General features: G+C 49.2%; 1 protein-coding gene across 6 annotated transcripts in view; it reads right to left on the bottom strand.

The window, feature by feature from the left end:
• Positions 1-2978: 2978 nt before the first annotated feature.
• The window catches only part of LOC119378848 (low-density lipoprotein receptor class A domain-containing protein 4), a 72897-nt gene continuing 63403 nt past the window's right edge, over positions 2979-12472 (bottom strand). For all 6 annotated transcript variants that reach the window (XM_037647884.2, XM_037647886.2, XM_037647883.2 and 3 more), the window contains 2 exons: positions 7126-7301; positions 2979-6367 (listed from right to left, as the gene is read on the bottom strand). In XM_037647884.2, coding sequence (XP_037503812.1) covers positions 6005-6367; positions 7126-7301 — 539 coding nt within the window. In that variant the 3' untranslated portion in view covers positions 2979-6004. The remainder of the gene's footprint in view (positions 6368-7125; positions 7302-12472) is intronic.

The following is a 12472-nucleotide window of genomic DNA, read 5'->3' as shown; positions in this document are numbered from 1 at the left end:
CGCTTGAATTTGTGAATTTGTGCTGTTTTTCAACAATATATATTTTTCTCTACAGCTAGTTCAGTTACCAATTCATGATTCAGGCGTAGTCGACGTAGCCCGTCTTCCCGTGATCTCATACATTCAAAAATGGAACGCAGTAGACCGTACAATTTCGCGAAGAAATGTATACATCAGTGGCACCGTGTGCAAGAAATCCGAGCTTTCACTTGCAGTTTTACGCAAAGTTGTTAGTTTTATTTTTTCGTAAGAGCGTAGCGGTCTTACTAAGGGTCCATGGAACAGTCCCGCAGTCTCCCTCCACGAATGTTCCTCGCAGATGCTCACTTGTCCATGTGCTGTCCTCTCCCGCTGGAAACGTTTCGGTAGGGTGGCGGATTTTAGCGTGATGGTCCGGGATTGTCAGAACGAAAGCCTCCAAGATCGAGCGGCGCGCGGGGACCATACCAAAATGTTTCGCGACCTTGCCGCTAGGGGAAGGGCGCATGCGCCGTGGCACCGTGAAAAAAGGCGAATTCAAGCACTCTATCGTGACATGACAACCAAAGATTAGCCTGAACTGCGCACTCGAGACGAGGAAAGAGGTGCAGACGAACGCTGAGTCAGACAAAACTGAGTTCATTGAAAACACGTAGAAGTCTTTACGTGTTTTCGTTAAACTCAGTTGTACGTCTGCACTCGCGTGTCGCTCTTCTATGCTCGTCAGCAGTCCTGCCGCGCAGTTTGTAATATACATAAACTATGTTTTGCTTTTTACAATGTATATACATAGTGTGCTATCGTTGCCGCAAATGATGTGAAAAATGTGAACGGTGGACCAGATATCCCTCTAGAACGAAGTGCTTTAAGAACACGAAACTTGTACGCTTAACGGTTTCAAACATGAACACCGCCTTCGACTATGCATGAACCAACGGTGCGCCCAGCCAGCATGGGACCGAAATAAGTGTTTCAGGCGCGCACCATCGTATAAAAATAATTTCAGAGTATCAACACCATTTCACCGCTTTCTCTTTTCGAACAGAGTGGTCGAAATACGCATGCGCATTTGCAGTTTGGAAAATTACGCGTTAGGGGCAATATTTCTGCTAAATTTTATTCAAGCGAGTAGTTAGAACTTTCAGTCAGATGCAGTCTTAAAAGACACACACACACACACACACACACACACACACACACACACACACACACACACACACACACACACACACACACACACACACACACACAGGTGATAATTCAAGTTGCACGGGATTCGCGCGCTTGGCAAACTTACCTTCGCTCATGGCAAGTTGCATGCTGTAACAAGCGTTGATATTCAAGATGCCAGACAAGTTTATTTTATCGAGGTCGAACGGTCAAAGAGAGAGGCGAAATGCAAAGCAACACCTTGCTCTTTGATTCGGTTCAGGCCAAAAGAGCTGTCAAATGAGTCCGCAAGAGGCCGCGAGTGGAAAGGAACTGCGGTTTTCACATGCCACTGACGGGGGCTCCTTTTAATGGGCACCGTACACCATTCCGTAGAACTTTACCGCAGGCACAGTGCTCCACTCTTTCGTACACGTGTTCTCGGATGAAAGTAACTATAGGCCAGTAAAAGAGCTGAGGCGCATTTTCCCTCCACATGCACCAATAGACAGTGGAAATGTCAAGGTACACAACAAACCTAACGTGACTTGTGGTTACCCGCCGTGACAGCTTAGACGTTGCGCTGCTAAGCTGAAGAACGCGGGTTCGACTCCCGGCCATGGCGGCCGCATTTCGATGCGGGCGAAATGCAAGATCATCCGGGTGCTTAGATTTAGGTGCACGTTAAAGGTCCCAAAGTGGTAAAAAAAAAGTCACAGTTTCGCCGCAAGGGCGAAGCAATGAATGCGATAGCAAGAAAAGCAGCCCGTGATAGACGCGCTGCAAGTATACCGTGCGTCCATCACTATCCGGCAGCTACTAGACAGTTGTAATTTCACGTACGTAGGGACTTCACGTACGCAAACGTGAAAAGTACACGTACGTTACGTGCACGACATCTGAAACGCTTTTAGCTACACGTACGCGACGCGCGGTGAGAGCTACCACGTAGCTCCATCTGCTGAAAATCATGAACCCTGCGGTAGCTTGTTCGAGCGCCCGCGCGAGCAGACAGCGCAAGGGCAAGGTTCTCCTTGCGCAAATATAAGAAGAGAGAGAGCTGGCCGACGCCTTTAAGTGCGCCCGTCGCGCACCTAGCGCCATCTCGCTAGTAATGAAGAAACGCTTAGAAGCACCTCCATCTCGGAGGACTGCAAACGGTAAAGGGTGTGTATACAACGCTTGCCGTTAGCTACCTGAGGGCTGTACGCTTTATGGAGTAGTGCTTAGCACACCGCGCTGCGAATTCAGAGGTCGCTGGTTCGATTCCGCGCTTCGGAAGCATTTTTCTGATTTACTTTTCTTTGGGATATTGATGTATATATACATACTTATACATATACGCAGCATGACGGCGGCGACGGCGACGGCAAAAATCAGCCGAGACTGTCCATATAATTGCTATCGCAATAAAATCAAACCGAAGGCCCCCACTACCGCGTACCTCAATCATATACCGGTATCGGCACGAAAAAGTGATATCTTTAATTAGTGATTCGTGGTTACCATATAGCTGGCACTCAGAGAAGTGACAGCCACGACGTTTCATGAAATGGTCACTGCATTAGACATTTGTAACACGCGCTCGAAAAAATAGAAAATAATAAAAAAGAAAACATCATTGCCTGAAATGCGAATACACTTTAGCAGCGAGTGCAGCATAGGTGAACCGCTGCATGCGACCCATGTCCGTGCGCTGGGTGAAGTCCCAACACTGCAGTGAGCACAGTCACCAACACCAGGTTTTTAATCTGAGGCGCGCGCCACTGGAGGAGCGATGTCAGCAAGTTTTCGACGCCTTCTCCACGAAAGCTTTCGGAACACTTGTGTCGCTCTTCGAAAAAAAGCCGTATTTTTATCCGTTTATTTAAACCAACTCCAGGCCCCTTAAGCAAGGGATACATCAGTCACACAGTTGTACAAGCACCTCTTTCGCGCGCACGCTCTCTGAAGCACCAGCCGCAAAAGCTAGCGTGCGTCCGGCGATGTGTCCCTGCAACCTTGCTTTTCGACCTCCACAACAGGCGCGGCAAAAGGCTGCCGACATTCACGACACGCAGCCTTTGTGCAGCGACCTCGTTCGCTCCGCATCAATTCAGAGCGGCAGTACTAAGAAAGCGAAATAATAGAAACAGCAATTGACAACGACTACTTCCGGCAATTTCGAAACGTCTTCTGAACATTCCATTTGCGACGCCACTCACGAACCGTTATCTAGGCAAAAGTATGGCGCACGACACACGACAACGGCACTGTCGCGACGAATTCAACAATCTGCTAACGTCTGAGAGCGCAGAAATAAGCTTCGCATCCACTGATGCAGTGGAAATGTACGCATTGAAATACGTGAACCTTATTCGATGCAATAAGCGCTGGCTGCTGTACCGTGTTTTCGCGCACATCTCACGCGTATGGTCGACAGGATTACGTTCGTTCGAAGAAGCGCCTGCCCTTCGGGAGCAGAGGGTACCGGGGCACTAGCATGGCATTCAAGGGTCACTTTTGGCATGGCCACTTGTTAACCCCGCATTCGTTTTACCAGTAGAGTTTTGCCGTTCGTTCGCGCTGGAACGCTAGCCGATCCTGCTGTAGGTGTTGAAAATTTCCTCCACTATCGCCGTGGCATTTGAATTGTTCGAGTTGAAGACCAGGACGCTACTCGCGCTTTCAGAAATACCTCTAAATTCGTTGCGTTCTTCCTTACAACTCGAATATTTAGACGGGGATCCGCGCACTGCTGTCATAGTGCGAAAAAAAAAAACAATGCCCGGAGCCGCTTCACTGGGCCGCCTTATCGAATCGGTCGCGTGACGCAAAAGCGCAGCTGTTCTGCCAAGGCAAGCACCGTAGAAGCGAACCATAATCCTGACTCCCACGCCATATTTCTTTTTCTTTTTTTTTTGTGCCACGACACCACAGTATACACCTAAGTTCACACATATGACTAGTGAGGTATGAAAAGCAAAGTTCATAGTTTGCATTTCAAAACTGTGTCAGCACAACGAAACACAGCTGCCACCCTAATTTGAACACATAGTGGCGTCAACAAGAAAACAAAATGTTGCATAGCAGCCACTGCACCAGCAGCATCAATTAGTCCAGCAGAAGTCCTCAGTGTGCTGTCAATCATGCTTTGTTTCGCTACATCTGTCGCTACAAGAACAATTTACGGATGCGGGGCATAATCTGTAGAATACACACATATGCTACAAAATATACCACACGCTCGTTTTGTTAGGAACACGATCTGCAGAAGGCAGTTTTTTTTTTCTCACAGGTGGTTCGTCTACGCTGCAAGGGAAGCCGAGTTTTGCATTGACGTCCAAGCAGACAGGAGGAGTGGTGCTAACCACAGGAGATGTCGATTCTGAAAGCTGGGAGCGACTTGCATAGAGCCCCAACTAACCTCGACGACCGTCGCAGGTTTAATCCAACCCAAACACTAGGGTTTATGCAGTCTTTTATTCTGCCATTGCAACGACTACGACAACTTCTCTCCGGACAGAGCTTTTTTTTTTTGTTTTAATACGAGACAGCCAGCCACTAGAGCAGCGGGCCACAGTAGCTGCACGAGCCACGATTCCTTCCGCACCTCTCGGCGAGAACCGCAGCCCACAAGGCCAGGGATTGCAATCTGTACAACTCAGCATGGGAACCATAAATGAGAAATATATCTGTAACCAAGATGGTAGCACAGACTGCTTAAAATGAGGGAATACTTTGCAGCCACTGAATAATGTGCCTGGAGTTCATGAACAAGTACAGCAGTAGTTATTTTTAATGATGAATATAGACAGTCATGATGACATGGTGAACTCTACACGTAATAGGCATTGGACAATATATACACATCTGTTGCATGCGCAACAACTGCCCCTCAGTCTGTCCACTCTTTTCCTACTGAGCTTTGCAGGAACCAAGCGCGAATGATCATGGAAAAATATCTTCACAAATGCTCTATCGCAGGGGAGGCCATCACCCTGGTGACTAACAGTTTTCCTTCAACGAGTCAGTTGCTGGCAAACTCAACTGGTAGTGCGTCAGCAAACAGCGTCATAATTCGTGCTGATCTTCTTCAAGGCTTTTTCAAAACAAAACGCACGAACTGCTCCGGACACAGTGCAACACAATAAGTGAATGTACAAAAAAAGGTTGAAAGTATTGCTCAAAAGTCCAAAGGCCCTATTGAGCTTTTCAAAGGGTTACAACAAAGTCGGCTAAGCTTGTCTGTCATTAATTTTCTTATAAGACCAGTGACCAAAGCTGTTCATTTTGAGGGCAAAACACATTTTTATAGCCAATCTTGTAAACAATACTTAAAGCCGTGAGTATATGTCTGCGTTCTAAAAAATTTGTACACTACTGAGTTTTGTCCCTAAGTTACTGAACATACATGTGAAAGACAAACGAAAAAAATGTTGGGTTAAAAGTTGTGTGTTTTACTAGAACGTGCATCCAATAATTCCGCTAGAGAATGCCTTTGTACACAGGCTTGTTGAATGCAAGTAAGACACGCAACACGGGCTTGGCTCTGGGCACACAGAGCAGCGAAACGTGCGCACACACTTGCGAAGTCCTCTCGGCGGCGGTCCTTGCCCATTTGGTTTCGTCTAAGACTTGCACTATTCGCAGCAGAAGCAACAACATGACTAGGAATGCTTGAGAGTTAATTGTGAAGACATTTGTACCATGGATGCGGACCCCAGGGTCAGTCCCCTGGGCAGGCGCTGGCAATGCCTTCGTCACGTTTACTTTGTTCTTCTTCCCTCCGGCGTGTTTGTACAAAGAGGGGGGCGGGCCGCGGCGGCCCGAAGGGGGGCAGGCACTGAAGCGTATCACATGGCCCATTGAAAGACAGATAGCGCGGGGCGCGGGGTCAAACACCCCCGGGCCGCTGGCAGTCCGGGCTGTGCCAGCGCGCAGTCCGGTTGCAGGGGGTCACCGAGTTGGAGCGCACGACGACGCGCCGCAGCCGGCCGCCGCCGCCGCACGGTGGACTCCCGTCGCGCACCGTCCGGTTGGGCGGCGCGCGCACGCACGCGCCGTACAGCTCCTGCTCCTGGTCGGCGTCGCGAAGCCTCACGCTGCCGGCCAGCGGATGCTCCTCGGGCAGCGCCACCGTCGGCGGCAGTTCCAGCGCCAAGTCGGTGCGCACCGACGCCGCGCGCACTTGGGCGTCGCGCGCCGCGGCCAGGGCGGCCCGCTGCCGTTCCGCCGCGCTAGCCGACGAGTACAGTGCCTGCACGGAAGGACAAAAGCCAGCTTCTATACAAAAGATACACTTTCCATTCGCAGAAGACAGAGCAACCTCCCCTGTGCATTCGCACCTCCGCTGGCAAATTAACTCACAGTACCGTCAGCAGCTCCGAAATGTTCTTATGCATATTTAACAGAGGACGCGGCATCCCTGCCAGAGATCAAGCCTAGCAGGTCTTGGGGAGATCAGAAAGCTGGTTCTTCTAGACTGAAATGAAATCTGTAACGCGCTGCTTTAAAATATCAATAAGTATTGCAGCGATCAACGCAAATAAAGACACACAGAAAGAAAGGTAGGTGACGGATGACAAGAAAAGCTAGCCCGACGACAGGCTATTTAACGCGTTAGTTATTCCATTCGTATATTAATTTGGGATGAAATATGACGAAAAAAAAAAAAAGAAACAAGGCCAACTCTCAGTTACAGTATAATACAGCTGCGTTTTGGGCATTAGAGAACATACCTTCTTCACTAATAAGTTTCATCACCCGTTTGGATTAAAGGGCAACCTTCGTATATTGTATCGGGCCAACTGCCTCCGGTCAGATCTGCAGGCGCGACACTTGAAGCGCGAATAAGGCCAGCTGGCAGTTTTGAAAGTAGGGTGAGACAAACGTAGAGTCACGAGGAAGCCCGACAAGGTTTCATGAGCTAACGTCAGCCGTTAATTTATATCCGCTAATCCCCCACTAATTGGAACAATACACACGGCTGTACATGTAAAAAAGCACATCACGTACCGACTGCACGGGCGGCAGGAGCACGTGCTGGTAGGGCTGCGGGTCGTGGGGCGCCGGCCGACTGCGCCGCTCACTCCACGACCGGGCGCCCATCCTGTAGTGGCTCACGATGCAGGCGACCAGCCCCAGGCTGAACACCGAGTTGAACAGGCCGCTCACCACCTGGCTCCAGGATGCTGCAGGGCAAGATACAACCAGTGTGAGAAGAGACGATACGGTATACCACAAATTATATCAAGTACGTCAAGCGAAAAGCAAAACAGCAGGGCGGCATACTCGTAGAGCGCCTCAACACGCATGCGCACTTAAGTCTCGAAAGCTACAAACACAAACAGAATCTCGCCATTGGAAGCTTATTAATACTGCACACACGAGGAAACAAAACGTCTGCAACAGAGAGCAAACTGTTGGACGATCCTTTTCCAAATGGCAAGAGCAAATGCTGCAAAATTCCAGTACGCGGGTTTATATTACGCAAGTCTTCTCGCCTCTCTCTATCCTCCTTTCGCCCTTCGCTGGCCGCGTGGCGTACAGTAAGGTGGGACAGTTATGAAGCCCGCACGGGTCACTTTTTTATAGCCTTATACTCACGAAACAAACATTACGTATCTTTAAAGGAATATATCGATGAGAACATTACGTTCGATAATATATTGCTTGCACTGAACACGAGGCAAGCGCGTGCGACGGTGCTATACTTTTTTGTCGAAATGGGTCACTGAATAGAATGACGGAGACGCCAGCAGAAGAAAAAAAGCAAATTACGTAATTTACGTGACCGTGCGACGTGCAATGGCTACGATGCCTATTTGTTAATGAGTAGTAGCAAAGTAAACGTGTCAGAGCCCGAATTGATTGATTGATTGATTGATTGATTGATTGATTGATTGATTGATTGATTGATACTGGGGTTTTACGTGCCAAAGCCATAGTGGAGACTCCGGATCAATTTTGTCCACCTCAGGTTCTTTAACGTGCACCTAAAACTAAGTACACGGGTGTTGTTGGCCTTGGCTCCGTTGATCCGCAGCCGCCGTGGCCGGGAATCGAACCCTCGAGCTCAGCAGCGCAACACCTCACCTGCTATAAGCTGCCACGGCGGGTAGAGCCTGCATCAAGCCACTCAGGCAAAAAGGCAGACCTTCCCCCACTTTCCCGCACAATGCAGGCTTAGAGTAGCCGGCAGCAGCGTACTTCAATCCTTCAACTTATTGCAATTAAAACACAAGCACACAAGCGCGCGCATTTCGCCCTGATCAGAATGCTACCACCGTGGCGGAGACAAAACTCGCGGCGTCGAGCTCAGCAGCACAATGTCACAGCTAAATGGGATACCGCAGTGAGTACCAGTGTTTGCTTTCAATAAAGAGAGTCGCAGCGGCGCAAATTACGACGAGCTCTTTGTTTACAAGGATCGCTTTCTTCCAGCAGACGACAGAGAGATCACAAAATTGCGTTCTTTATATGCAAATAAGGGTCATCCACTTATGTACATCCGAAAAACGCATGATGATTAGGTTTTACAAACATCAAACAGACGCAGGGATGTCCTGTACGTAGCTTCCTCGTCCTTGAGCACATGCTGCCTTCCTCCATGCGCGTGCGCAGTCGTTCTGTTAACTGAACGTACTGAGCCAAGCCTATAGGATATCCCGGAAGAAGACAGCGCTCCGTTAGTAATTTATGCATGAAAAACAAACGGCAACTACGGAAAAGCTTCGTGGAATTTGGTTGACCACAGCATAACCACTCATCGCGACTTCCTGACGAATGGTAATCAAGTAATAGGACAGAGGTAGCAAGCTAAAAAATAATTTTCAGAATCCGCGCGCCAAGTCCACTACCTGATTAGGGCACGCCGTAACGGGAAACATCTCGACTACATGCTGTTCGAAGTAATATGCACTTCCCAATACAGTTACACGAGTATTTCTGCCTCGTATACATAAATTCGGCCACCTTGGTCGGGATCGAACCCGCAACCTCGAGATTAGCAGTAAGACGCCGTAGCCAGTGGCCCACCGCTGCAGTTTGTCCCATGTGCTCGTTACGCGGACGTCGCTGCTCCGAGCCCCGAGAGTACACGCACCGATCACAGGACAGGAGAAATGCGTTGCAAGCCGCCTCTTTTAGCAACTGGACCACTACAGGTACTCAATCGCATGTCCAGGTTCAGCGGTTCTTTGAAGCGGAACTGGGAATGAGTCGCAGCAGAGTTCAAAGCAAATGCCAGCACTCGGTACAATCTGAGTTAACCTAATGGAGCACATGTGGCTACACGTTGCACAGCTTGCTTTTGTTAACGCTACTTTCCGCATACCAGGATTATCGGCTAGAGCGAGGAGTAAACACCACAGCAGCCGTGCCGTCAGAAACATGCTACATAAAAGATAAGAACACGCTTCTGTCATCGATGAAGCAATCCCCTGTGTTCTACAGACATGAGACACAGGATTGCTTGAAATGCACGTACGCATTTGGACGTAGTGGACGTAGCAGAGAAGAACACGTCCTAATGTTTGCACGGTCGATGCACTGCGCACGCGCAAATAAAAAAATTTCAGCCGCAGATTTTGATCGTAGCCACCACTTGCGGCCCGTACGTATTTTGTAATGGTCCATTCTTTCTCATTCCTAATAGTCTCGCCGAGCGGCTAGCTGAGCCCAGCGATAACAGTTGCGCGGCTGCGTCATAGTCGAAGGCGAAGGGCGAGAAGAATGGAAGATGAAACAGCTCGTTAGACCCTGATGTCTTCGACGCCAGCGCGGAATGAGTAAACGTGCATGGGAGCGCCCGCAAGGTGGCGCAGATGCGTGAGCCTCCCCTGTTTTTCGGGAGGACAGTACGGCATCTGCTTTTGTTAGGTCTTTATCACACCATAACCTGCTAGCCGCGAGCGTAATCCACGTAATCAGAGCCATCAGACGGCTACGAGTGTCACGAAAGATTATTTTCTGCTTTCACATCGCAAGATAAACGATCTGTCGCAGCACAAGGCGCACAAAAACAGCGTTGTTCGACGCAGTCGGAAATATACCAGCGCTGTATAATTGCCACCCCGTTCGTTAACGAACGAGGATTGAGACTTCGAAGCCCATTCAATGCTAGAAAACCTAGGCTAGCAGTTTGGAAACAGTGGACAAATGAGCAGGCATGCAGTATACTGCACGTCTCGCAGTAAATCGCGGAAAATAACTCATACGTCACGCCTCGGACTCATGCAGAGCGCGGCACATGCACCCGAGAGAGCCGGCCAGTGAGACAGAGCTGTTACATGCCGCGCACCTTGAATGCTTCACACGGCCTATTCCGAGTGAGAACCTCCCGTTTCTGCGCGCCCTTCGCGCGGGGTCTGCACATCATTATCAGCATCGCACTTCGTCAGCTTCCTCCAACAGCAGCAGCTACTCGCGCAGAAAGCCATCTCGAGAGCGCGCTTTCTTTTTTTTCCGCGGCTACAGTTTCATGGGAGAGGCGCGAGCTGTGCTGCGAAATAGGCGATCCCGGCTTCCTACACAGGCCAGGTTTACCGAAGGGTATCCTCGCTTTCGGGACGCAAGCAAAATGTGCGTTTGTTGGAGGCACCACAGCGTGTACCGCGATGCACGATCGACTATACCACGCGACTTACGTTGGCGAGAGGCCATCTGTGCGCGCGCGCAGCTGCCGTGGAGCACGCACACGTTGCCACTCGGTTCCTGCGGATACGCTTGCTATAACTGCTATGCTAAGTAGCGACCGCTTCCTCGTACCCACAATGAGTGTCGTCCGCCACGAGCTTCCCAGATGGACTGCACAACTTCGGATCATCCACGGCCAGAAAATCACGATAGATAACGCGTAGAAAACTTTTGTTTTCTACGCGTTCGAAGCGTTAGAAAAAAACGATACATTGCGCTGCTAAGACCGAGGACCGATCTCCGGGCTAGCGGTGGTCAAAAGAGTGTCCATCTCGTGTCTGATCTCTGGGCAGCATTTTGTCGGCGATATGCGTCCGAAACACGGAGTTAGCATAACCGTTCACTTCCTTGTCAGAAGCGTTACACTGGTTACACCACGTTATGAAGAACATGGCGGAAGGTATACGAGCTTCCAACCGGAAATTGAATGCCAAAAACTAACTATATGATGCGTCGGCGGCAATTCAAAGGTTATCCCTACCTATAGCTTTCCTTAACGATCATATACAGGAACTTAAGCCATCCTCTTAAAAGCCGTTGCAGCTCAAGCGTGTGTTAGCATTAGTTATGGCTCGTGCATCACAGGTAAAAGAAGGAAACATAAAACACAAAAACTTTTGCAATCACGCCAAACCTACCAAGCGCCGCACCACAAAACAGTGGCGTAATCTGGGCGCGAATGCGCTGTAGAGCGGCGGGTGATCGAACGAAATTCGACAAAGGCATGCGAAGTTTCATGAACGCAACCTGACTGTTTTGACAACAAAGTAGTACCGAAACGCATAAGCGAATAAATAAAGACACAAGAAGCTAGCTCCTTCTGTCCTCAGTTATGTTATGCGCACATAACAAAAGCCACATATTGAAAATAACTTTAAGAATCTACGCTTAAGAAACCCCAGATGGTCGAAATCAATACGGAGCTTTCAAAAATAGAATCTCACGCAGAGAGAGAGAGAGAGAGAGAAAAGCTCGGAAAATCAAATGACAGCAGCTGATGAAGGCGTGTATGCACAACGATGCCTTGGATTCGACGTTACACGCCTGAAGCACGAAACTGGGGTTCTGGTTATCTTGCTGGCTATCGCGACTTGGCCAGGCCTTACGGACCATTTTCACGTTATATATACGAACGGCTTTTAAAAAGTACCTTGCTCGTAGAAAAACTTTTCGTCATTGGCCAACCGCTTTTGTTGACATGCTCGATACTATGACTAGTGGCGAGAGCGTTAAGCTAAAGATGATGGACAAAGTAACAGGCACAGACGACAAGGTCCTTAACGGTCATTTTTAGCTTCACGCTACAGCTCTCGCCAGTAGTCGTGACATCATCCGCTCATTTAAGCTCGACAACCACTTCTGGTCATTTGTCAGGAAACGCTTCCCGCGAACTGCTTCGTGAATATGGAGTTCAGGCCCCGAAGGGACTAAAGCATTCCACGCACTGTTCTGACTTCAACACGTAGTGATGTATGCCTTACGGAATCAGAAAGACGAAAACACCACAGAGATGGAGAAAAAAGTTAATAATATGTGGGGTTTAACATCCCAAAACCACGATATGATTATGAGGGACGCCGTAGTGGACGGCTGCGGAAATTTCGACCACCTGGGGTTCTTTAACGTGCACCTAAATCTAAGTACACGGGCCTCAAACATTTTTTCC

This window comes from Rhipicephalus sanguineus, chromosome 1 (genome assembly GCF_013339695.2).
Source record: "Rhipicephalus sanguineus isolate Rsan-2018 chromosome 1, BIME_Rsan_1.4, whole genome shotgun sequence".
Classification (NCBI taxonomy): Eukaryota; Metazoa; Arthropoda; class Arachnida; order Ixodida; family Ixodidae; genus Rhipicephalus; species Rhipicephalus sanguineus.
This window is presented reverse-complemented; position numbering and strand designations above follow the sequence as displayed.